Genomic DNA, 27,900 nt, shown 5'->3' with positions numbered 1-27,900 from the left:
AGGAGACTTCTCATTGGATGATCGAACGGAAGGCCACATGACTAAGGGGCAGAACAAAGGCAGGGCAGGTCCAAGTTGAGAAAAAGAGGACATGATGCATTTAAGGTGCTGACAGAGAGTCATGTGGAACTATTTAAAGACAGTTTAACATAAGGCTCAGAAAGAGGCTCAAGAGTTGTGTTAACAGATAAAATCACCCATAAAGGGAGTCCTAAAGGAGAAAAGAGCTCTAAGCACAGAATGTTGGGGTGAGTCCTTAAGGTTCGATGAATAGCATAACACACAAAACCAAAGTGAAATGAGCAATGCCAAGTCAACTTGTACACAGATGCTTTATTTCTAATGTTAATAGTCAACACTGTAAGCGAGATTCTCTCGCAATGGAAAGTTTTCCCATACATCAAGAAACTCAATTTAGTCAGGATAATTGCTGTATTAATATGAAAACCTTACAACGAAATACAGTATTATATATGTGTACCAGTTTCCATGCAAGTATGGCTGCTACATGTATGTCTGGCATTTTTATAACATACTGAAAGAAATTCAAATGAACACAACAGTATAAAGGTGACTTAAGATGCCTGACATGCTTAAGATTTTAAAAGTTCTTGCAAAAAGCAACAAAGCAGTTAACTGAAGGATTCAACCAATACCAACCCAAGTAGTACTATATCCAATAATCCCAGGCTTCTTTGCAATATACTACCTTTGGAATAATTTAATGCTCAAGAAAAATTATGCTTTAAAAAATATAGCTCTCCAAAGATATTATACTTTGGTGATTGGATACTATGTACATCCAAGGGCTACATAAATTAAAAAATAAAAAAAACAGAAAACAAAAAAATGAACCATTATGTGCTATTAGTTCAAGGCAACTAAAATTGAAATGATCCAGTATGATTTTGCTACAATCATTGGTTTTACAAAGTGAAATTTCTGTGAGAAGTTCACTAATTAGGAAGCAATCAACATACTTAACAAACATGCTAAGAAGATTCCAATTGGTCCATCTATTTGTTATCAACAAGGCATAATCTTAGTACTAGACATTTTCTTCACTTCTCACTACATCTGATATGCAACAATGAGCTAGTGGGTTTAAATAGCTTAAACCCTATTAGGTCTATTGTTCAAGAGCTAGGCATTAAAATACTTAGTATTTCCATTTTTATTAACAGAGACCTCAGAAAATCTTAAGCTGTTTTTGTCTTAAGGCATAGTATTTTGGTATTTGCAAGAATCTGCCTGGTAATGGTTGATTCCATTAAGTTAACTTGAGAACCTGCCATCATTTGCTTTTTTTCTTTTCAAACAGTGCAAGTGGTGGTCGCTCTTTCCTTCTCTCATAGCAGCATACTTCAGGGGTGGAGAGGGAGAGAGTGTGTCAATTATAAATAAAAATTAAAACTACAGTGTACAATTCTATTTACCTGTCAGTGTTTAAGTTGACAGCACACTATTATATGCCTCAAAAATATTACATAAAATCTCTACACAAAAGCAAATAAAGACATTCTTTCAAGAAGAAATAAAATAAGTGCAAACACCTAAAACAGGCAACTGAAGCAACTGTTGTAACCTGTAGAGGAACACAAAACATTTTTTAAAAGGACAAAATATTTTTATAAATAAAAGATAATGTTCTCTATTTCTGAAACATAGAGTAAATATAACAAACTTCTAAGTGCAAACTGTTTTTAGGGACCAAAGTACCATATTATTTTTTAAACAAAATGCAAAAATTTCAAACACATATACAAATTACCAGATTAATTTATATGAACCCTCCCCGTATAATTTAAAAAGAAAATATTAAATTATTATTTAGTACATTTTTAGAACTACTTTGTAACCAACATGATTTAAAGGGCATAGTGCAATACTTAGGTAGATGTGACATACAGTATAGATATTGTATTCTTTGCAGCTATAACTTACTACTGTTTCATACTTAAAAGTCAAAATTGTTCTTATGTAAGCTTTAACAACAGGAAACAACACTAGCTTCTAGACACCCTGTATAGGTATAAATATCTACATTTAAGCTTTAAAAATGAAAATAAATTATAAAAACAGACTTCTTTCCAATTTACAAAGTTTTCCTGCTCCAATATACTGTACAATACATTCAACAAACTCTCAGATCTTCTGAGACTTACGAAGAAAATACTGACTCTTTACAAAAGAAAAAACCCTTTTTCTATGCATTTTGTTTTCAGTACTATGCTCAAATAAATACATTTAACACTGTAGTTAATTTTATTGTTTTTGAAAAATACCAAAATTTAGTAGTGCAACGTTCTATCCTTCAACTTCCTTTCCATTGTGTTTCTCTGTAAATGGTAGGCTAAGTAAATCAGCACTTTGGCAAAAGTACTTCATAAAACCATGTGTGCTTCCCATACATAGACTAATTTCAGAAATTACACATACTCTGTAACAAAACTGCAGCATTAAGAGAGTAGCAACATATATCTTCTGAAGAAAATATGTGAGAATTTACTTTTAGAATATCCAAAAACAGTCTAATATGATTTTCCCATCTTGCTCTTTAAAAACAATTTTTAAAAATCTCATCTCTTAAAAGATAAATTACAAAACTGCCTACCCCTTAAGCGGCTTAGCTTTCTGCCTGCTTTTTATGAAAAAAGATGCAAATAGGGCTGTATTAAAACCTTAAAAACAATTAATTGACACAAATTTCATTGCAACCTAATTTAGTATAGGTTATACTAAGGGAGTGGGGCATTTCATCAGCTTTAATAACAATTACAGTATGAGAGCTCTTGAAGTGCTGCTGGTGGCTGTGTAAGTGCTCAAATATCTTCTTGCTTGTTCAGTCATAATGAGTTGGTCTTCTGTCTTCCCATAAACCACTGTTTCCCATTCACAGTTTGACTAGAGAGGAAATATTAATAGTAATGTTAAAATTACTAAAACAATTATCCATACTACTTCACAATTACACGTTTAAAAGGTAATTATTTTAATTGATTGGATATTTGATAAGTAGTTATAAAAAATATTTGGATAATGGCATTGTGATTCTTTTTAAGTAATGTTATGCTTTAAAAATACATACTGAAATATTTTTGGTCACTCTTTGGCTATCTATATTGTTTACATGCCAGTGGAGGCAGTTTAAAAGCTTTATGTCTTGCAAAATAAGAAATACAGTCATAGCACAAAGTCGAGTTTATGTTTGTTTCTTGTGTTTTCTGCCCTTATTATAAAGATTATTACTTTATAGGTATGACCTGCTATATAATAAATTTTTCTGAAAAGCTTTGTATTAAACAGTTGGAAATCAAATTATCTTAAATCAATTAAGAGAATATGCTGCAAGTCCCTTTGAAAAGCAGTGGCTCAAGACAGAGATGAGGTGGCTATACTTGATTGCCAAAGATGTTTTCAAGGAATGCTTAAATGTCAGGGATGCTGGTGCTGCAGTCATTGTGGTATAAAGAAAACTTCCTCCTGAATGAACTCTCAAATTCTCTGGTTTGAATTCTTCAGATAACATAATAAAAAATTCTAGCCATTTGCAATTACATAATGGCTGCATAGCAACAGGAAAAAGATGGTTTTACAACTTTTGAGCCAAAAAGTTCACTGGAAACCATTGAACAAAATCAAACTGCAACTGATTCCAACCACTTACCCTTTCAAGTAGCAATTGGGGCTATATTTATGTGTTATAGGAAAGAGGTGCCAGAAGTGAATTTAGATATCTTTAGTTTAAAAATGAAATAATACACACCCCTATGTTCATTGCAGCATTATTTAAAATGACCAAGATTTGGAAGCAGCCCAAGTGTCCATCAGTAGACGAGTGGATAAAAAAGCTGTGGCACATTTACACAATGGAATACAGTAGTACAGCTGTAAAGAAGGATATCTTACCTTTTGCAACTGCATGGATGGACCTGAAGAGTATTATGCTAAGTGAAATAAGCCAGTCAGAGAAAGACAAATACCATATGATTTCACTCACAGTTGAAATCTAATGAACAAAATAAACTAACAAACAAAATAGAAGCAAACTCATAGACACAGAGAACAGACAGGAGGGGGGGTTGCAGGGCTAGGTGAAAAGGGGAAGGGATTAAGTAAAAAAAAAAAAAAAAACCAACAAAAAAACACACACACATACCTCATAGACACCAACAACATTATGGTGATCACCAAAGGGAGAGGGAGTGGATAGAAGTAGAAGAGGGTAAAAGGGGTATAAATAGCGATGAAAGGAGACTTGCCTTGGGGTGGTAAACACACAATACAATATAATACAGAAGATGCAGTATAGAATTGTACACCTGAAACCTATATAATTTTATTAACCAATGTGGAAGTAAAGGAGAGAGGGAGGTAGGGAGAGAGGGAGGGAGGGAGGGAGGGAGGGAGGGAGGGAGGGAGGGAAAGAAGAGGTGGAGGGAGGGAGGGAGGGAGGGAGGGAGGGAGGGAGAAAGGAAGGAAGGAAGGGAGGAAGGAAATGAAGGAAAAAATGAAATAGTGATTAGGAAATCACCAGACAAGTCTCTCCCTACAATTCCAATTGTTTAGTTTATATGTGGCCCGATAAAGGAGTCCCTCAAAAACCCAAGTTTAGTTTGAGTGACAAAATAATAATGAATGTTTAGTTACTGTTATAATCACTGTCAAATTTAAAAAGAAAAAGCATAATTTGTGATCAGTAAGTCCAAAGTGATAACTGAATAAACAACAACAAAAATCATTAAAAGAAATTTATAAATTCATACCTGAAGATTCTTTTCCAATGTGACAACTTTGGAAGTGTTAGGGTTTGGTTTCTTTTTATTAAGTGTATATGTTTTGTTGGTTAAATTTATATCTTGTTTTTCAGGAGTCAAGTTGCACCTATTGTCATGTATTTCCAATAATGGTATCATTAATAAAGATGTTGTAAAAATATTTTCTGACTAAGAGAGAGAAAAAAGAGGAAAATAAAATAACTAATTCAAAAACAGTGACAAATAGAGGGACTACTGAGTAAGGGTAGTGGAAGCCTTGTTAATTTTCCTCTAAGAAAGCTTTTGGCTCCGATAAAATTTCTAGTAATGTAGTAAAATTAAATATTTCAGAAATAAACCAAAGATAAATACTGAAATTTAAAGTTTTAAGAACTACCACTTTTTGATAACATACATAAAAGAGACCCAACTCCTCTCAAAACAAAAACATAAAAAGCAAGGAAGTAAAAAGAAATATTCTCTACAATTACATGCTTCTTTCTGAATTAAGCAGAATAACACTAAAGGAAACTTTGTATGACTCTCTAATGAACAGACCACAATGAGTAAGAAACAAGAAGCACTAGGACTTACAGCAACCATTATTTTTTTTAAAATCTTTACAAACCTGTGTGTCTGGAATGTCTTCAGTCAATAGTTGAGGACCTGGTTCTTCTTTTTCCCAATTATCCAAAACTAGTGATTTTCTGACTTTCTTCACAGAAGCAGTATACTAGAATGAATAATTTACAACAAAAACTTATGGCAAAGTCACTTGGCCATGATAAGGCTTTTATTAACAATGATACCGAAAGATTACCTCTTGTTTGCAGCTTTTGTAAACAGGTTCATCTTCCTCTTTGAGGAATATGTCCGTTCCAGTTTCTTCTTTTAGAACTTCCCGAATATCTTCTTCCAAGAAGGCAAGTGGCTGCGACTAAATTGTTTTTTAAAGGGTTTTTAAAAAGTCTTGTATACCAATTCCTTTTTCTCCCATATAAAAACCCAGCTTTTATATTTTTTCATTAGGGGCTTAATTTTCTCCCAGTCCCTTTTGATACATAAGTTGAATAAATTAATCAACTAACCAGTTTTATGGCAAAAACAATATTGTACCTTGCAAGCAATGAATGAAGTGTGGCACTTTTTCACATATATATGTGAAAGCACAGATCACACTTCCCATCTCTATTCATGAACTACTGTTGCTAACACTATTATTAAAATTATTTTAATAGAAGCAACTAATTAAGCACATATTACTTAAAACGTAGCACCACCAGTTTTATTTCTATGATCTCTTTTATCTTCCCAATAACCTTCTGGAGTGTGTTTTATCAACTCCATGAACAGAAGAGAAAACTGAGCCTTAAAGAGATATCCTGATCGATCAGTTTTAAAAACATTATTAGGAAAGTGCTTATGTATATTAAAATATTAAAATTATTTCATTCTGAGAACCAAGATGGCGGCATAGGTTAACGCCGGAGTTTGCTGCTTTGAACAACTACTTCAAAAGTGAAACCAGAAAACGGAAGGGACATCACCCAGAACCACAGGGGCGCTGGCTGAGTGGAAGTCCTACAACTAGGAGGAAAGAGAAACGCATACGGACACTCAGAGGAGGCGCAGTGCTGAAGTCAAATTCTGAGGTGCGGAGTGCGCGGAGCGGGCTGGCGGCGGAGGGCACGGTTGTTGTTTTCAATCGGGAGGGAGTCGCAGACTCTGAGCTCCAGATCCGGGCGAGTCTTTAGGGACCCAGACTCAGGCGGAAGAAGCGGGACTGTCTGGCTTCGGTCAGAGCGAGTGCAGCTTTCTCTCCGAGCTTTGCAGCGGGTGCTGGGACTCAGAGAGGCAGAGCCCCTGGGGACAGGACTGAGAGCCGCCATAACTGCTCTCTCCGGCCCACACTGTTGATCCTGTGCGACCCGCCCCGCCCAAGCCCTGCACAGAGGCATTTGCCGGATAGCCTCAGGCAAAGGCTAGATTAGCACCTCCCTAGAGGACAGAAGTTCTCTCACCGCTGACACAGCTGAATCTCATAGCCACTTGGCCTGGAGGTCAAACCCTCCCTGGAATTAGCTACAGCAATCAAGATTTATCTATAAGACTGCGAACAAAGACCACTAGGGGGTGCACCAAGGAAGCATAACAAAATGCGGAGACAAAGAAACAGGACAAAATTGTCAATGGAAGAAATAGAGTTCAGAACCACACTTTTAAGGTCTCTCAAGAACTGTTTAGAAGCTGCCGATAAACTTAATGAGCTCTACACGAAAACTAATAAGACCCTCGATCTTATATTGGGGAACCAACTAGAAATTAAGCACACACGGACTGAAATAACGAATATTATACAGACGCCCGACAGCAGACCAGAGGAGCGCAAGAATCAAGTCAATGATTTGAAATGCGAGGAAGCAAAAAACATCCAACCGGAAAAGCAAAATGAAAAAAGAATCCAAAAATGCGAGGATAGTGTAAGGAGCCTCTGGGACAGCTTCAAGCGTACCAACATCAGAATTATAGGGGTGCCAGAAGATGAGAGAGAGCAAGATATTGAAAACCTATTTGAAGAAATAATGACAGAAAACTTCCCCCACCTGGTGAAAGAAATGGACTTACAGGTCCAAGAAGCGCGGAGAACCCCAAACAAAAGGAATCCAAAGAGGACCACACCAAGACACATCATAATTAAAATGCCAAGAGCAAAAGATAAAGAGAGAATCTTAAAAACAGCAAGAGAAAGAAACTCAGTTACCTACAAGGGAATACCCATACGACTGTCAGCTGATTTCTCAACAGAAACTTTGCAGGCCAGAAGGGAGTGGCAAGAAATATTCAAAGTGATGAATACCAAGAACCTACAACCAAGATTACTTTATCCAGCAAAGCTATCATTCAGAATTGAAGGTCAGATAAAGAGCTTCACAGATAAGGAAAAGCTAAAGGAGTTCATCACCACCAAACCAGGATTATATGAAATGCTGAAAGGTATCCTTTAAGAAGAGGAAGAGGAAGAAAAAGGTAAAGATACAAATTGTGAACAACAAATATGCATCTATCAACAAGTGAATCTAAGAATCAAGTGAATAAATAATCTGATGAACAGAATAAACTGTTGATTATAATAGAATCAGGGACATAGAAAGGGAATGGACTGACTATTCTTGGGGGGGAAAGGGGTGTGGGAGATGTGGGAAGAGACTGGACAAAAATCGTGCACCTATGGATGAGGACAGTGGGTGGGGAGTGAGGGCGGAGGGTAGGGCGGGAACTGGGAGGAGGGGAGTTATGGGGGGGAAAAAAAAAGGAACAAATGTAATAATATGAACAATAAAGATTTAATTAAAAAAAAAAAAAATTATTTCATTCTTACTACAGGTAACTACTACTGAAACTACGAAAAGCTTGGTTTTAGTGTTCAGAAAAGAGCTCTGCTGACACTTGGTTTGCTCTCTCTCGATGATATAGCATTAAGTAAAAATTCACAACAGCCAAGCAAAGGTTTATTTACAAGACAAAAAAGAGAGATTAGCACAAAGTCAAACTTATAAGTCAAGAGATAAAATTTTTATCAGCTTCAGTGAACAGCATTTTTTTAAAAATATATTTTATTGATTTTTTACAGAGAGGAAGGGAGAGATAGAGAGTTAGAAACATCGATGAGAGAGAAACATCGATCAGCTGCCTCCTGCACATCTCCTACTGGGGATATGCCCGCAACCCAGGTACATGCCCTTGACCGGAATCGAACCTGGGACCTTTCAGTCCGCAGGCCGACGCTCTATCCACTGAGCCAAACTGGTTTCGGCAGTGAACAGCATTTTTAAAAAATGTTAAAAACCAAGGATAAAAATAAAACTTTGTTTTTATTAAAATTAGGAAAATTCTTTAAAAAAGAGTATACATACCACAATTTTTAGCGGTCCATATTTTTTCTCCTGAGCAGCTAGTGCATTCTTAAAAGGAGTAGGAGTTCTTGGTGTGGTACCCAATATCGATCTTCTAATCGTAGGTGTTCTAAACCTATCCAATCATTTAGATATTTGTATTACAATCAAAATTTGTCTTCAAAGGAATTAAGGAAGGCAAAGTCATGATAAAAAGCACACACTAAATTTATCTTGCATATACACATGCTTTATTTAAACACTAGAGGCCTGGTGCACAAAATTCGTGCAGGGGAAGGGGGTCCCTCAGCCCAGCCTGCACCTTCTCGCAATCCAGGACCGCTGGCTCCTAACCACTCACCTGTCTGCCTGATCAGCCCTAACCACTCTGCCTGCCTGCCTGATCACCCCTAACCACTTGCCTGCCTGCCTGATCACCCCTAACCACTGCCTGCCTCATTATCCCTAACTGCTTGCCTGTCTGCCTGATCACCCCTAACCGCCTCTGCCTTCCTGCCTGATCGCCCCTAACCACTCTGCCTGCCTGCCTGATCGCCCCTAACCATTCTGCCTGCCTAATCACCCCTAACCATTCTGCCTGCCTACCTGCCTGATCTCCCCTAACTGCTCACCTGCCTGCCTGGTCACCCCTAATCGCCTCTGCCTCAACCCCTGGTGCCATGGCTTCATCTGGAAGGATGTCCAGCTGTCCAGTCTAATTAGCATATTATGCTTTTATTATTATAGATTACAGGACAATTGTAAAGTATGCCTGCTTAAACTAATTCTTATTCCAATCAATTATCTTAAATAGAAAAGAGAACTAATGTAGAAAAAAAATTCAAAGTTTTACACTGCATTTAGCTGGTTTTTAGTCTCCTAAAAATAAATATAAGGTGATGATTTTTTTTTCCCAACTCTAAGTCCCATATGGATAGGGAATATGATATGTGCATAAAAGGATAAAAAGTTAATCTATTCTTGAAATCTAATCTTCTAATTTTCTCTAACATAATTATTTAACATCTACTTACCCTACATTTTCCTTTTGATCTTTGGGGGTTGCTTCCTTATGAAGAGGAGTTGTAATAAGAACTTTCTGCCCACAAATAGGGGTTGATGTAAATGAAGGATTCTCTATACTAACTTGTTCATTTCCAGAGCATGTGTTGAAAAACTAAAAAAAAGAAGAGCGTTTATAGTCAATTTCTAGAACATAAATATCCCTGCATAATTCTATTAAACTGATAAAATTTTCAAATTGTTTCCCAATTTTTCTTAGAAAAGGATTGCCTATAATACCACATTTACATTCCACTCCAGGAAAAGTAAGCTCCAGGAGGGCAGGAATTTTTGTTTTGTTCATCACTGCCTTCCCAGAAATTAGAACAGTGTTTAGCACATAATAGGCATTCAAGAAATAGTTGTTTAACAAATATTCAAAAGTTAAGAAACAGTACAAAACTTTTAAAACAAGATATTATCAAATAGGAATCTAGAAACCATAAATAGCTGCTGTGTTAAATGTAACAGTTTTGTACAACAATGTAACTGAAAAAAAGTTTTATTAGTTTATTAATAAGTGATCTTAAGTGTCCTTTTCTATGAGAATACTTTGAATTCAGAATAGTGCTTTGCTGATGAGAAATACAGCTGTCTGGCAAATTTACCTATTTACAACACATCTCAGAACCTCCGAGCTGCCAAAACTGGTATCACACAGTCTATTTTCCAAATGACACACTTTACTCATTGGATCTTAACTTACATACAATTGTGAAGTACTACTTTATTTTTGTTGCTAATAGGTGGAAATTGCCATACGGAATGAATTTTAGCTCTATCAATTCTGGATCCTAATATTTGCAAAATACTTACCCCTAAAATTAGCAGTCAAACCCTCTTAAAACCCTGCAACGATGCCCATCAATTATAGGGTAAATTTCAAGCACTTTGCCATTGAATATAAGGTCTTTATAATCATGTCTCACCTTCTCAGCCACTTTCCACCTTAGAATTTACACTCCACCAAAAAATTACTAGTGTGTCCAACCCCGTTTTACCTTCCTCTAGGATAGCGGTTCTCAACCTGTGGGTCGCGACCCCTTTGGGTCGAACAACCCTTTCACAGGGGTCGCCTAAGTCCATCGGAAAACACATATATAATTACATACTGTTTTTGTGATTAATCACTATACTTTAATTATGTTCAATTTGTAACAATGAAAATACATACTGCGTATCAGATATTTACATTACGATTCAGAACAGTAACAAAATTACAGTTATGAAGTAGCAACGAAAATAATTTTATGGTTGGGGGTCACCACAACATGAGGAACTGTGTTTAAAAGGTTGCGGCATTAGGAAGGTTGAGAACCACTGCTCTAGGAGCTTTGTAATTTTGAGAGCTGGGCTGGGGGTCACACTATTCACATTGCAATCTACGTAAATGACACCCCCTGAAGGAGGAGAAGGCACAATTTTCAAAAAACATAGTGGTTGTGTCCTACCAGACTCACCTCATCTTCCCAACATCAAAACACCTCCAATAATATCTCAGCATCCTCCAGGTTTATTTGAGCACTAAATTTCCTTTTTCTCCCATAAAATGTTTTAATCTCTTTCAGGACGCCAAACACCAGCTCTGTCTCTTACTAACTAACCTGAACAACTTGCTTAACTTCTGACATTCATTCCACCGACCTCCTAAGGTTTTTTGAAAGGGGGTTAACTGAAATGCTATAATAAAAGTGTTTAGGCCCTAGCCGATTTGTCTCAGTGGATACAGCTTCGGCCTGTGGACCAAAGGGTCCCAGGTTTGATGCCAGTCAAGGGCATGCACCTTGGCTGTAGGCTCCTCCCAGGGCCTGGGCAGGGCTTGTGCAGGAGGCAACCAATCAATGTGTTTCTCTCACATCGATGTTTCTCTCTGTCTTTCCCTCTCTTCTACTGGCCCTAAAAATCAATAGAAAAAAATATCCTCGGGTGAGGACTAAAATAAATAAATAAAATATATATAAAGTGTTTTAGCACATAGCCTAAAACAGCGTTTATTAAGAAAGAGAGATACAGTTTGCTCTAAGTATCTCCTGCCGGGGCACATAACTATAGGAAAAAGCAGGTAGTTACTGACATCCTTAGAAAATCTTCTGACATAAAATTCTTACAGTGAGCAGTTGTCTATGGATAGATGTACCTGATATCTGTTGAATAGCTACTCAGAATACTTGATGTCGGTCTTAGCTCTGCCACTAGATAATGTGGACTAGTCATTTTACCTTTCTGGGTCTATTTCCTGATGAGGCCTATCAAAGATGTGGAACTACATCTAAAACATCCCTTTTAGCTCTAAAAATTGTAAGACACTCTAATGACACTACTACACTTTGTGAGATACCTTCCAATTTATCAGAGCTTAGCATGCTCATTGCATACATTTAAGTACATTATCCATTTTTTATATAATATCAAAGCAACGAACCACTAGCAAGGATATTAAAGATGTAATTTAATCTAGCTCATCAACATTTGAAAAGATAAACATTACTACCTGTGAAGGAGAAAATGGTAGTGTTTTCACCGGTGTGTGTTTTAATGCTGTATTACTGCCATCATGGAATGTGCCATCACTAAGTTCACTGCCTGGAGACTGACCCACTCGCGTTCTTCTCTTCTTTCTGAGAATGGTTGGTGGAGTACTAAACTTGGCCACATTTGGGGATGTTAAAGGAACCGCCTCACTTTCTGCACCACTGCAACTGTTTTTTTTCCCTTCAAGTACAAGGCTGACGTTAAACTGACATTCCATGGCGCCTTCGTTGTGCTGAATACGCATCAGTTTAACTGGAGTGGACTTGACAGGAGAAGTAGTAGCACCAGTAAGATCAAAGCTGGTGACATCACTCCACGCTACAGGATCCTGCAATAAATCAAACTCTTTGAATTAATGCTGTAACCTAGTGAAATCTGATCTTGAACTTGGGATAATTTCCAGTTAATTAGCTGCTCATTTTTCTCAGTAGAAATAGGCTTTTCTTTCTTTTCTTGTTCATCTTTTTTTAAGCAAAAGCATTTGAGAGGAACAGATTATAGTTTTACTATGACTCTAATTTGGAATATCCCAAAATAATATTCCATCTAATTCAGTAGCTGGGTAATTTAAAATGTCAAATAAATTTTAAATAAAACTAACAAGTTACCGTACATTATCAGAGTACAATTCATAAAATTTCACACTCTATTCCACATCAGAAAAATACTATCAATTTCTACATAATCATTTTGGATTGTGTAGGGAACATCTTCAAAATGGTCATACACTTTAATCCAAAAATGCAATTTAACCTAAGACATAATCATAATTTTGCACAAAGCTTTACATAATACTGAAAAACTGGACACCACCTAAATGTTCAATGATAGTATATTGGGTAAATAAATTTTGTTACATTCATATGATAGAATACTATGAAACCATTAAAATTCAAATTAAAAAAATAGTTCATAAAACAGGGACATGCTCATGAAACAATGCGGGGGGGGGGATATAGAAGCATAATATATAAGTGCATCTTTGGCTTTAAAAATATATGAATATCTATGTTTTATATGTATAGAACACAGCCTGAAAGGAAATACCTTAAGTTATTAACTCTTGGTTTATGGAAGATTTTCTTCCTTATAGTTTTCTCTGGTTCCCAACTATCTCTAACATATTTGTATAACTTGTATAACAAAGAATGAATTGTTAAATTTTAAATTTTTTAAAATTCTATACAAGGTACATCAATCTTGAGAAAGATTTACATATTTTTTGCAGAAGTCACTGCAAAATATCAGAGTGAAATTAAGCATGTCAGACAAAGTAATGCTTAACATAAAACTGGTCAGTGTCCATTCAACTGAGTTTCTAAACATGAAACTATGTAACTGAAATTGAGCTCCTATAATCTCACAATTTCAGACTTACAGATTCAATAAGTTCTAGAGTCTCTGCAAATTCTGGGATGGTCTGTAGAGAGGACAACACAGCATTTGCCTCCACTGCCAGGAACTTTGTGGGTGAATTCTGCTGAGCAGCCATAGTCTGATTTTCATCCATACTATAAATCTCACTAGTGTGCTCCTCGAGGCTGTTTAGAGTATTGGACGTGCTATCATCCATGAGGAAACTACCAGACCAGCTAGAAAAGCTTCCAGGCTGCTAAAAGCACACAAAAAATAATGTGAATGTTACTTGTCATTTTCAACCTAAACATAAATTTGTATTTTAAATAAGTTATTTTCTAGAATAACATACTTCACAACATTTCAGCTGGAAATATAGTAGCAAATATACTGTCTTTCCTCAAAATTGATAAAAAAATTTTCATTAAACTTCATATCTTAATTCTATTTCTTTTTTCTGTGTTTTTAAATTTACAAAATCATAGTAAGATAAGACAAGCATGTCCAAACTCCTAGAATCTGGCCTCTATCTTTCAAACTTCATCTCCCGACACTTCCCCCTCCCAGGGAATACCCAACTATATAGTACTTGTGATTCCCTGATGAGTTAGTCTTTTACCCCAGAGTGCCTTTGCTCGAACTGCTGCTCCCTAGAATGTTGTCCAACCTACTGACCAGGGAAAACTCATATTCCTCATTTAAGATAAAACATTAGAAAGTACTCACCTGACTACTCTTTCACTACTGTTCCATTTATAATAATGACCTAGTTCACTTATTTTGCTAATGTATTGTCTATCTTTTAAGACTGAGCTTACATATAATTTCTCCCAGGAACCCTGGCTACCTAACTCTCAATTAGACACCTCTCCTTTGTGCTCCCATAAAACTTTGTGACCTATTTTTCACACAATATACTGTGTCCTGCCGCTGTTCCCACTGCAGAGTGAATCCTTTGAGGTCAGGGACAGTGTCATTTTCGTTCTCTCTCCAGTGATGTACACTAGGCGATTTACTTATCTTTTGAGTCTAGTTTCCTAGTGTCTCATAAAAAAAGAAAAGAGACTTTGAAAAGTCATGATTAAGAAACAATATGTAGCACTAGCTGTTTTTGCTCAGTGGATAGAGCATCAGCCTGCAGACTAAAGGGTCCCGGGTTCGATTCAGGTCAAGGGCACATGCCCGGGTTGCGATCTCGGTCCCCAGTTGGGGAGTGGGGGGCGCATGCAGGAAGCAGCGGATCAATGATTCTCTCTCATCATTGATGTTTCTATCTTTCTCCTTCTCTCCCTTCCTTTCGGAAATAAAAAATATAAAAAAAAGAAACAATATGTAATTTGAAAGTTGTTAAGAGAGTAGAACCTAAGAGTTCTTATCATAAGGAAAAAACATTTTTTTGCGCCTACATGAGATGATAGACATTAACACTAAACTTAAGTGGCAATCATGTCACAACATATATAAGGTCAGATCATTATGCTGTACACCTTAAACTTAAACAGTGCTATATGTTCACTATACCGGGGGCAGGGGGAGGAAAAGAAACAGTATGTAAAGTGCATTGCACTGTCCAATGAAACTTTCTTAGGTGATAAAAACGTGCTACATCTGAAGCTGCTCAGTATGAAAGCCATTAACCATATAGGCAACCAAAATGTGGCTACTGCAACTCAGGAGCTGAATTTTTAAATTTATTTAAAGTTAATTTAGAGAGTACGTGGCTCCAGTCCATAGGAAGCACTCAACCAATGTTACCTATTACAATTAAAAATAAAAATTGCTAGAATGTGCTAGAATCACAATAACAAAATGTTAAGTTTCAAGTTAAATAAGGTAAAAAATTTCAACACTGTTGCTAAACAAGTTCCATTCGTTTGAAAGTTTCCTAAAAAATACAAGAAATTAAAGCAATTTTATTTCATTAGCATAGAGTTTACAGTCACTTTCTGAAGAGAACTTTGAAATCATATGCATTTCAATTGAGTTTGTAGGTGGGAAAAAGATTCAAAAAGGGAGATCGCTGGACCCACTGGAAAAAACATAAGGCTGTAAACATACACACCTGACTCTGAACCCCTAACAATAAACTACCTACTTCACAGAGTTAATATAAGGATTACCAAAAACTCATTCAACACATCTATAATGGATCCTCAGTAAAATGGTAGTCATGATACCCTGGTAACCAAAACCCAACATCCATATAAAAATTTTTTTAGAGAGTATAAAAGTCTAAATGTTCCTTTCCCCCAAATTTTAATGTTATTACTTTTTCCAATTTACTGAATTCAATTGGAAATATAATAAATAGGAAAAAAATTCAAAGAAAGAATAAAAGTAATTTTGGAGTGCAAAAATCTCTACATTTAATTATTTTTCAAGCTTTATTTTTATTTTTTTTAAATATATTTTATTGATATTTTTACAGAGAGGAAGGGAGAGAGATAGAGAGTTAGAAACATCAATGAGAGAGAAACATCGATCAGCTGCCTCCTGCACATCTCCCACTGGGGATGTGCCCGCAACCCAGGTACATGCCCTTGACCGGAATCGAACCCGGGACCCTTTAGTCCGCAGGCCGACGCTCTATCCACTGAGCCAAACCGGTTTCGGCTATTTTTCAAGCTTTATTTGTCTTTCTACTAAAGTCATAATTACATGGAATGTCTAAAATAAAACCAAAGCCTAATCTAAAATACACATCATTTTCACAAATATATATATCAAAAATCATACCTTAAGTCTGCTTGACATTTATGACTCAAGAAGCACCTTAATAGTGAACACTGTAAAATATGCTCCAAGAGATGCATATCAAAATCAGGCAATCTCAAAGTAACAAATTAGAAAGACTATTCTTAGTCTATATTAACATCTGAAGTCATACTGAATGTGCGTTCCATTTTGTGACATATGAAAGTCAATGCTGATGAGAACCATAAAAGCATATAAAAGATTCTAACAATAAAATCTAAATACTTAACCTAATTTCTTACCGATGGAACTCGCTTTCTTCTAACTTCATTCTCAGCTGACATAAGAAGCAACTCAAGTTCCTTTATTTTTTTTTCCTTCTCAGGATCTTCATCAATGAAGGGTTGCTAAAGTAAGTTAAATAAAAGAGAAAACAGGCTACTTAACATAATTGCTTATTATTAGTGTTTTAATTTTTATTTTCTTCTGCACAACACAAAATCTATTTTCTCTAAAGCTGAATACTACTAAATCCCAAATACCCAGTATCATAATCCCTCTGGTGTCTAAAGAGGTTGGTGGTAAATATTTACAATTTAACAGAAAAGATTTGGAAAATTTAAATGCATAAAACATGTATACTGCATCATCTGTATCAATTTAGAAATTTATGTTACTCTTAGTACATATTTTTAACCAGTTTAGCAAAAATATGTCCATTCGCAACCTGAATGCATTAAATTGGAAAATAAAAGAACCATCTTACTGGTTTTGACAATCACTTTACATTTGTACCATTTGTTTCTCAAACCCACGGAACAAACTTTCTCCTTTAATGTTACAATACGCAAAGCAAATAGGTCAGATAGTGTTGTTTTTGTCCTCGTTTTATGGAAGAGGAAACAAGTACTATTAGAGTTTCAATAATATGTTTGCGTTTCCTTTGTTTTATTATAAATAAAAAGTTACCTGAATAAAGGCAGAAGTCTGCACATGTTCTATACAATTGCCTTCAGGTGACACATACTGATAGCCTGGGATCTAAGAAGTAATTAAATCATTAATATTGTAGATAACACTTTAAAATCTGAGACAAAGCACAAAAACTCTTGACAAAATAGCAACATTAAAAACTCAGGAAGTATCTGTTAATTTTGAATGTTCATACCAACAATAGTTTCTTATCTAGTAACGAACATTCTTTTCTTAGGATTTACTGATGAAAAGTATTAACACTTAAAAAAGATCTATGTTCTAGATGAAATGTGAGAATTATTTGGCCTAGAGTTACCAGTCAATCACTCTATTGACTACAATATCCACCAAATACTTTTTAAGTCTGTTATTAGGATTCCTCTATTTCCTGGAGAAGACAAAGTAATTGTGTTCCTATCTTTCAGAGGAAGGGGTTAGTCCTTGTGAAGCTCTCACAGAGATGGAAACTAAAGCAAATTTTTCTACTTTCATATTTCCTACTCCTTCTTCCACCCCGTGGCAACATCTAGGTAGAAAGATATGAAAACAGAGGCTTGTTCTATTGCTTGTCTTAGAAAAAAAAATCAGCATCATTCATGTACTTTTGAATATTCTGATAATAGATTACGAATTATTCTGCTTTTCTAAAGCATCTGTAATAAGAATTTTGAAGTTGCATAAAAATTTAACATGCAGTGGTGGAAGGAAATATGCGAAGGTATTTTTTAAAACCTTAAAATCTAACAAATCTAAATATGATATTGTGTATTTCCCACAATGGCCTACCTAAATCACCATCTAATGCAGAATCATTTATACATAACTTCTAACATTAAACTTAATTTTCACAATCTTGATTAGCATCAGTTATCACTCCACTTGGTAACTCCAATGGATTAGAAAGGTATCTTTCTCTAATTTTTCATTAAAATCTGTGACAGTATTTCAAATCAGTGCATTTTTTTCTTTCAAGTAAAAATTAGAATTAATTTTTAGTAGTTTAAATGAACTATGTATACATCTTTCAGTAATTATTAAAAAGGAAACAATTCTAAAAAAAAAAAAAAGGAAACAATTCTTAAAGTACAAGAAATATCCTTATCTTTCCAATATATTTTTATTGAGACTGTTAAGCATTCCCTTGGCCCAAATAATTTTTAAAATGAGTCAAAAGAATAAATTTCTATGAGTTAAAAATAAAGTTAAATTAACCTTTCTAAGATAGAAACAGAACATTTCAGTTTATACTGCTGAAATCTCGGACTCTAAAAGAAAAATTTAAAAATCTTAAGGTACTGAGCATCAGCAGATAACTGTCTTCGCATGTCTATTTGTAAATTAAGATGTCATTACTTTCTTTTAAAATTATGTCTTTAAAAATGTCCATTTAATGGAATAAAATCAATTCTGAGGCATACTAAGCATACATTTTTAACACAAATTTTGTCTTTTTTAAGTCAACTTCACTTTTACATTGTAAAAAGATCCAAGAATTGCTCTACATGAAAAATGGCATGACAAATAGCTAGATAGGGAAATGTAAAACAAACCTCATGAAAACTCCTACTAAACTAATTTCTTATAGGTAGAAAAATGCACTGTCAGGAAAATAGAGCTTGCCCCGTTATGAACTTGGATAATCTCTACTCTAGTGAACCTTTTTAAATGAAGACTAAAGTTACTCAACTGGTTAGTTAGTTGAGGGGGAAGCGAAGTTAAATGCCATCAAAGAACAAATTATCTACCACACCCTCCAAAACGATGGCTTGAATGATATTTTACTATTTTCTCCTTTAAATCATTTTTTGTGCACTTATATCTTAGAGATAAGGAATACTACAATTACCCAAAACTTTTTAGAACTACACAGACAACTATTAGCTTTGAATCATAAATAGATTCAAAGAATGATAGTATTAGGAAATGTATATACTAAATTATTAAACTAAATAATGTAAACATTACATATAAAAGGAAATATTTTAATGACTTTGTCCCCAAAATATTTATCAACCAAAAATGTAGAGATAAGCCTCCACTAATTGTTAACAAGTTTTGGAATATTTTTTCAGCATGGAAATTCAAATGTCTTTTCTCCTTTATATGTTGTATTTGTCCTATTAAGAAAACAAATACCTTCCCATATAGCAACTAAAAAATTTTTTTAAATAATAAAAGTATTAAAAATATGTGCCTGAACAGGTATGTAAAATTGATTCTGGGTTTGCAAATGGTCCATTGTCGCACAAGGTTTGTGTTGAAGTTTAGATGAAGATCGTTCTAATTTTATTCCATCTTGTAAGTAGCCCTCCTGTTCCACTTTTCTTCGCATAGTAGAATTCCAATGGTTTTTAATAGAATTATCAGTCCTATAAAATGAAAGTGTATAATTTTAAAAGAAAAAGATTCCAGATTTTAATACTGTATAAAATGTACAAAGTGCATTTTACAACATTTATGTAAAATTAGTTACTTTTTAAATTAAAAAGATAAACTGTATGTCTATATGTCAGGCACATTCTAAGCACTGGAGATATAGCAGCAAATAAGGCAAAGGAAGTCCCTCTTTCATGGAATTTACATTCTCATTGGAAATGTGGCAGAAGGAAAGTAGGAAAGAACAGAAAAACAAAAATTAAATATGTAATAAGAGAAATGTCAGTGCAATGTAGATTAGAGAAAAATAATGTGTCTCATTATCGATGTGTCTCATCCATGTTTCTCTCTCTGTCTCTCTCCCCTTCCCTCCCACTCTCTCTAAAAATCAATGGAAAAATAACCTTGGGTGAGGATTAACAAAAGGAAAAATGAGTAATAAGGGTAATTTTGATTAGGTGGTCCAGGAGGGCTTCTGAGATGTGACAGTGAAGCTAAGATCTAAATGACAAGAATGAACCAGCCATAAAAGAACAGAAAAAAAGAGCATTCCAGATTAAGAGCATAGCAAGGACAAAGACCTTAAAGCCAGAACAACCATGATTATGAAAAGCAACCACAAGTTACAGAATCCCAGAATTCTTTTTCACTTCTTAGAACAAAATACTTATGGAATAGAGTACATGGGCTCCGTTTTTACCTAAGTTTCCTTTATATAAACGTAAATCTTCAACCTACTTATAGTGTAAATTTCATCTTTCATAAAATCTACAAACATTTACTGAGAACCTAATTTATGTCAAGGTACTAGACTACGTCCTATGCAGTGATGGCGAACCTTTTGAGCTCGGCGTGTCAGCATTTTGAAAAACCCTCACTTAACTCTGGTGCCATGTCACATATAGAAATTTTTTGATATTTGCAGCCATAGTAAAACAAAGACTTATATTTTTGATATTTATTTTATATATTTAAATGCCATTTAACAAAGAAAAATCGACCAAAAAAATGAGTTCGCGTGTCACCTCTGACACACGTGTCATAGGTTCGTCATCACTGTATGGACAGTAAAAAGAAGTATGAGATTAAAAACATCAAAAGTTCCTAGGCCAGATTCAGTAACTTGAAAAGAACCTTAACATTGTGCTTTAATTTCCTTATCTATGAAGACAGCATTGTTTACTCTATGTACTTCACAAATATATGAAGGTTAATTAATAATATAAGCATTTTATAAACAATGAAGTACTATATAGAGATTACAACAACAACAAAATGCATATCTTTTAAGTGAGGTATGAATTTTCTCAATGTTGTTGGTCTATTGTACTATTAGGAAACATTTGAACCAGTGCACTGTATAGTGTACATACCACATCCCTGCCGCTGAGGGAAATTCTACACCTGAGCCGCATGGATACAGAGGGGTGGGCAAAAGTAGGTCTATAATTGTGAGTACTGGAAACACAGAGTATACCAAGTAGACTTCAAGAATGTGGGCAATTTGAGCACTTATGAGATTGTACCTAAGTGTACTGTGCCATTATGCCAGTCTTTTGAATTAATAAAGCTATTGTAATAATTATAACTTGGCCCTGGCCGTGTGGCTAGGTTGGTTGGAGCATCATCCCATATACCAAAAAGTTGTGGGTTCAATCCCCAGTACAGGAGGCAAATGATGGATGTTTCTCTCTCACACTGAGGTTTCTCTCCCCCCCGCTTCCTCTCTCTCTAAAAACAATCCATAAAAACATATTCTCAGGTGAATTAAAAATAGTAATAAAATTGGATAATCATAACCTGCATGTCTTTTTCCATATGAACTGTAAACCTCCTTTTGCCTACCCCTGTATGCACTACTTCCATGATTTGAATCATACCATAATTAAGAATTGAGTTTTCTCTAATGTACTTTCATAGCAATTTATTTCAGCTAGTATTGTTTGTTATTTTCTGGGCTTATGCATAGAATCCAATACAAAAGAAACCTCTTTGATTTAGACTCCATTCCAACCAAGTTTGTACAAAGGTCTGCTTCATTGGCATTGATATATAAACATAATTTGGGGGAGGAGGTGCAGTAAATGTCCATAATCCAAAGGTCTATCATTTTATTGCAAAAATTACTATAAAATACTTCATTAAAAATAATTATATCCTTACTACAAGATATATTACAAATAGTCCCAAACGGTTGCTTGTATTATACAGTCTAAATTTTAATTACAAATAAAATAAAAGTCATGGGGTACTTGCAAATATATTTAATAGTAACATAATAAAGATCAAGTTTAAGTACAGAAAAATGTATATACATTTATATAAGCACCTTCCAGGAAGTAGTTTGGCAATTTCTGCCCAACGATTTCCCAACCGCTTATGTGCTTCGTAAATGATCCTGTCCTCCTCTTCTGTCCAGGAAGATTTCTTTACCTCAGGATTCAGATGATTATGCCATCGTTCTCTGCACTGCTTGCCTATTCTTCCTTTTAAATGTTTTGCAATTAAAGACCATCTTTTTGGGCCATATTTCTGAACTAATTCAATAACCTAAAAAACAGAAAAACAAAGTTTAAAAAACCATTACCTTGACAGAATGTTAAAAACATAACTCACAAATACTTTTTTAAAAAAATGCATTAAATCCAAGCCACAACTACAACTTAAAAAAAAATTTTGCCAATAAATACTGCTTCAGTATTTGCCAACTTCAAAGACTGATTCCAAACTTATCTAAAATACAAGGTACTAATTAAAGTGACTTGTAAGTTAAATTGTTTTCATACAAATAATTTAAAGTAGCTGTAATAGCCTAATAAATCAGTTTGGAAGTAGGATGGATCTACAGTTATTGTCTTTTCATTTCTTCCTTTCTCAAACTGAAAGGATCTAGCTCTCACATTTAAAAACTTATCAAGTAAATCAAATCAGTTCTGAGCTTAATGAAGTAGTAACTTTTTTAGTGTGTGGCAATAAGAATACTCTAATTCTCCAACTACATTAACAATTTTTATGCCATAAAGGACATGAATGAAAGGGTAATTCCAAGTGGAGGACAGAAACTCTCCCATTCTTCTTTTTTATAATACAGAGAATTATCTTGGTTTTTAAATCACCCAACCCTTTGGAAACATGATGCTCTGATATCTATCTTATTTGGTGACTTATTATAGGTCAGAAGGGAAAATTGAGAATGTATATTAAATTATATAAAATGCTATCAAATATGATAAAATTGTTTTTAAAATGTTAACTCAATTTTCAAAAAAAACTCTACCCTAAATGTTACTAACCTAAACTCTAAACAAGGTGCTAAGAGGATAGTATATTTTACTTCCACAAAGCAAACTCTCTGAAAGAAAATACCATATATACTTTGACTCAATTCATTAAAAACTACATTCTGGTCAAGGGCACAAACCTGGGTTGCAGGTTCAATCCCTGGTCCAGTCGGGGCATATGTAGGAGGCAACCAATCAATGTGTCTCTCTCACATTGCTATCTCTCTCTTTCTCTTTCTCCCTCTCTCCTCTTCCCTCCATTCCTCCCTCCCTCGCCCCCCCCCCTCCCCAACTCTCTCTAAAAACCCATGGAAAAAATATCCTCAGGTGAGGATTAACAACAACAACAAAAAAAGACACAACTTACAATTCTTATGCAAGCAGCACCCAGAGAACAAAATCAAAGTGATTTAAATATAGACTTTATGTGTCAAAACAATGTACTAGGAAGAAAAAAAGCTAATCCATCTACACAGCGGAAGAAGAAAAAAAAACAACATGAACATAATATTACCCTCTGATCTTCTTCTTTGGTCCAGGGACCCTTTATCAATTCTGGATTTAAAACTTTCTGCCATCGATGTTGGCACTGAAAATCAGAACGATTCTGGAAAAATTTAGATGATTTTGTTATTGGACAACTTTCTTCCAGAAATCTAGTCAGCCCAAACTTATGTCTCACAACCTTAAAAACAAAGTCTTCAAGAATAATGTATTCAACAGCATTCTTAAATATGTAGTATTTCTTTCACATGCCTGTGTCCCAATTCTTTTTTTTTTAAATTTTTAATATATATTTTATTGATTTTTTACAGAGAGGAAGGAAGAGAGATAGAGAGTTAGAAACATCGATGAGAGAGAAACATCGATCAGCCGCCTCCTGCACATCCACTGGGGATGTGCCCGCAACCCAGGTACATGCCCCCGACCGGAATCGAACCTGGGACCCTTCAGTCCGCAGGTCGACGCCCTATCCACTGAGCCAAACCAGTTTCGGCCCTGGGACCCTTCAGTCCGCAGGTTGACGCTCTATCCACTGAGCCAAACTGGTTTCGGCCCAATTCATTAAAGTAGTGGCAGGGCTTAGACTACAAACAAAAACAATATATACTTGAAATTAAAGTATTTGTCTCTATACTATACCTTGTAAAACAGCAAGCAGCAAATCTATAATACAAATTCTGCCCATAAGAAATGTGTGTAAGGTCGAGAAATAAAAGGAAGTAAACAGAAAACTATATAAAGCAGATAAAAGAACTCAACACACAGCAGCCTAGATTCATATAGTATAGCAGTACATAACTCTACACAATTAAAAAACCCTAAAGGCATTGCTAGACTACTACATGGTACTTGAAGAAAGATGTTTATAAATGATGACCCCCCCCCCAAGTTGTCAAAAAACTAAACATATCTACATGGAAAATGTGTATTATGTATCAGTTAAATTATTTAAGTGTTGAAGCTTAAAAGAAAAATGAATTTACCAGGATAAGAAAACCTTATGTAGAAATATCTCAAACTCCAAAAATGATTAATAATAAATGAAACCTTATTTTAGTCAATTCATGACTTAGTAACTCCTAATATTATGATGATGATAATAATAATAGTAACTTTTCATTAGTAATTCAGTTTATAAAGACATAGGTTAATATACACAATTATAGATAATTTAAAAATATATAAAGCAATAGATACCAATACTTTGTTTACCAATAGCTCGGTCTTTGTGCCTACTGCACTTCAAATTATTTTTATTCAAATTGAGCTTCATTTTTAGCTTCTATACATCAATGCTGATCCATTTTAAGGCTATCACTTTCTTTAAAATAATCAGGTTGTTCCTTTATGTTCTTGTAGCATTCTCTGTTCACTTCATTTGCTGTTATACCATTGAAGTTAAACTGATAAAACTAATGTAAATAACTTTTCTGATTTAGCTTCCATTTATTGAACATGGAAGCTAAATGTCTGGAACTATGCCAAACATTCTATGTTATTTCTAATTCTCACAAAAATACTACAAAACCAGTACTATTATTTACATATTATAGCCTATATCAGTGATGGCGAAACTTTTGAGCTTGGCGTGTCAGCATTTTGAAAAACCCTCACTTAACTCTGGTGCCGTGTCACATATAGAAATTTTTTGATATTTGCAACCATAGTAAAACAAAGACTTATATTTTTGATATTTATTTTACATATTTAAATGCCATTTAACAAAGAAAAATCAACCAAAAAAATGAGTTCGCGTGTCACCTCTGACACGCGTGTCATAGGTTCGCCATCACTGGCCTATATAATAAGAGAGAAACATGCAAATTAACCATCACTCCACCACAAAGATGGCTGCACCCAAGGCTGAGGCCAGGTTCCCATAATGAGCCTTAAGGAGCAATCAGCAGGGACCTGAGGCTGTGCCCTCCCGCCTAGCAGGGCTTGACAGGGGACCTCAAGGTGCACCCCCTGCCCCGGCGTCAGGCCGGAGGAACTCAGGCTGTGCCCCCTGCCCTGGCACCAGGCCAGGGGACCTGAGGCTGTGCCCCCTACCCTGGCACCAGACCAGGGGATCTGAGGCCGCACCCCCCACCCAGTGAGACTTGACGGGGGACCTCAAGGTGCACCCCCCCGCCCTGGTGCTGGGCCAGGGGACCTCAGGCCGTGCCCCCCTCCCCAGCGCCAGGCCGGGAAACTTCAGGCCTTGCCCCCCGCCCAGCAGGGCTTGACAGGGGACCCTCTGGCCACACCCCCCGCCCTGGCGCCAGGCTGGGGGCGGCAGGCTGCTCCCCCTGCCTGGCAGGGCTTAACAGGGGACCTCAGGCTGTGCCCCCTGCCCCGGCTCAGGCTGGGGGACCTCAGGCCATGCCCCCCCGCCCTGGTGCCAGGCCGGGGGACCTGAGGCTGAACCCCCCCACCCGGCAGGGCTTGACAAGGGTGGGACCGGCTGGGTCTGGATCTAGCCCAATGAGGGGGGGCCAGCTGGGTCTGGGTCTCGTGCGATTTTGAGGCACATGTGGGTGGGCGGGGACTTGACTCTGGGTCCCACAGCTCACCCCAGACTCTGACAGGAGGAAGATTTTCATGTACATTTTACTAATTTTCTTTCATCTCTGACACTTCTATTATAGAGAAAGGGCAAATAGCAATATTAAAATATTTCCTCTAATTAATCCCCTTTTGATGCGCACAAATTTCATGCACCGGGCCACTAGTTATCTATATAACTGAAGATCAAAGAAAAATTTTTCTAAGCTAATAGAGTTGACATTTGAACAGAATTTAGACTGGCTCAAAAACTTAATGTTCTTCCCATTATTTGGTCTCCATTTTCAGGTTATATTAAAAGGAGTGACTGCCTAGCCCAGGGGTGGGCAAACTTTTTGACTCGAGGGCCACAATGGGTTCTTAAACTGGATCGGAGGGCCGGAACAAAAGCATGGATGGAGTGTTTGTGTGAACTAATATAAATTCAAAGTAAACATCATTAGATAAAAAGGTACGGTCTTTTTTTTTTTTTTTTTTAGTTTTATTCATTTCAAACGGGCCGGATTCGGCCCGCGGGCTGTAGTTTGCCCACGGCTGGCCTAGCCATTGTGGCTCAGTGGTTGAGTGTCAACTTATGAACCAGAAGGTTGCGGTTTGATTCACAGTCAGGGTATATGCCTGGGTTGTGGGCTTGATCCCGACTGGGGGGTGTGCATGAGGCAGCCAATCAATGATTCTCTCTCATCATTGATGTTTCTCTCTCTCTCTCTCTCTCCCTCTCCCTTCCTCCCTGAAATCAATAAAAAATATATATATTAAAGGAGTCATAACAATATAAAAATAACATAGGTAACATGGTTTCTGAAACCCAAAGTAGTCAATACAGAAATTAAAATATGAATTTTTTTAAATATGAATATTTTGCCTACCAACAGTGTAGCGAGGAACAAATAAAAGTATACGTAAAAATACTTAGTAAATTATAAAATTATATGCTAATAAACAGTAGGTAAATAGTAGTATAATTTTTTTTAAATCGGTAAACATTTTTAAATGTAAGCATTTTATGACAAACTTTTTAACAGACTTTTCTGATTTTTATTAATTAGTTATCAAGTATTTCAATATAATTAATTTCTCTCAAAATGTTTTAATACTTATCAGCAAATATTTATAAAGCCCTACCCAAACTTAGTATTATTTTTGTTTTAGATTAGTAATCTTTTTAGGCCCTGTGGATAAACTAATTACTAGAAAATCAGACTTTCTAAACCATTGGCCACTATAGGAGGACCAGAATAAAAATTGTTTTTAGGAAGAAAACCCGAATCTAAAATAATATAGAGACATTTTTAAAAACAGAAAATTTAACTCAATTGCCCAAATCATCCATTATACATAGAAATATAATGTTTCCCTTACCTGAAGATGACTAGCAATGAGAGTCCAATCATCAGTTCCATGTTGTTCAACCAACTTCTTTAACTTATCATCCTATTAAAACAGGTATGAACTTTAGAAAGCTTTCCCTCACCCTATTCCTCTATCCCTTAATACAGATAATTCTCTGATTGTTATATGGTGGCCATTTTTAGGACTAAATCCACTAGAAGTTTTCCCATTTACTCTACTGTTTCTAGCTCAACATCAATCCACTATTCATGCCTCTGGCTGAAGAAAAATAATGTGCAAGTTAGTTGATGGATAACTTTTCTCATGTTTTATTTTAAAGTAGTTTTCATATCTATAACAGTATTAATAAATACAGATATGAAGTTAGTAAACTTTATCAGATAATCACCTCATCTCTTGTCCACTTTACTCTGTTCCAGAGTTTCTTTAATCCTTTTTGTTGGGGTACTTCATAATCATGATCAGCATACTGAAGGTCATCATCCTCATCCTCACTTATAAAAACACAATTGTGAAATGAAAAATTTTATTTAAATTTTTAAATTCAGTCATTGAACAGGGATGACTAAA

At 35.6% G+C, this 27,900-nt stretch overlaps 1 protein-coding gene across 7 annotated transcripts in view; it reads right to left on the bottom strand.

Moving 5' to 3' along the window:
- Nucleotides 1-313: 313 nt before the first annotated feature.
- Nucleotides 314-27,900, bottom strand: part of MYBL1 (MYB proto-oncogene like 1) — a 35,809-nt gene continuing 8,222 nt past the window's right edge. The window contains exons 2-16 of one of the 7 annotated variants that reach the window (XM_059673008.1): nucleotides 27,719-27,820; nucleotides 27,340-27,411; nucleotides 23,441-23,533; nucleotides 21,975-22,195; nucleotides 19,464-19,638; nucleotides 17,264-17,335; nucleotides 16,597-16,701; nucleotides 13,623-13,853; nucleotides 12,204-12,572; nucleotides 9,685-9,827; nucleotides 8,672-8,786; nucleotides 5,578-5,694; nucleotides 5,386-5,490; nucleotides 4,767-4,946; nucleotides 314-2,904 (exon numbers count right to left, since the gene is read on the bottom strand). In XM_059673008.1, coding sequence (XP_059528991.1) covers nucleotides 2,776-2,904; nucleotides 4,767-4,946; nucleotides 5,386-5,490; nucleotides 5,578-5,694; nucleotides 8,672-8,786; nucleotides 9,685-9,827; nucleotides 12,204-12,572; nucleotides 13,623-13,853; nucleotides 16,597-16,701; nucleotides 17,264-17,335; nucleotides 19,464-19,638; nucleotides 21,975-22,195; nucleotides 23,441-23,533; nucleotides 27,340-27,411; nucleotides 27,719-27,820 — 2,229 coding nt within the window. In that variant the 3' untranslated portion in view covers nucleotides 314-2,775. Of the gene's footprint in view, nucleotides 2,905-4,766; nucleotides 4,947-5,385; nucleotides 5,491-5,577; nucleotides 5,695-8,671; nucleotides 8,787-9,684; nucleotides 9,828-12,203; nucleotides 12,573-13,622; nucleotides 13,857-16,596; nucleotides 16,702-17,263; nucleotides 17,336-19,463; nucleotides 19,639-21,974; nucleotides 22,196-23,440; nucleotides 23,534-27,339; nucleotides 27,412-27,718; nucleotides 27,825-27,900 lie in introns of all 7 variants that reach the window. The other 6 variants (XM_059673007.1, XM_059673009.1, XM_059673012.1 and 3 more) reach the window with 6 other exon arrangements.

This window comes from Myotis daubentonii, chromosome 17, assembly GCF_963259705.1.
Source record: "Myotis daubentonii chromosome 17, mMyoDau2.1, whole genome shotgun sequence".
Classification (NCBI taxonomy): Eukaryota; Metazoa; Chordata; class Mammalia; order Chiroptera; family Vespertilionidae; genus Myotis; species Myotis daubentonii.
The sequence above is the reverse complement of the archived record's forward strand: the minus strand, read 5'-3'. Positions and strand labels throughout refer to the sequence as shown.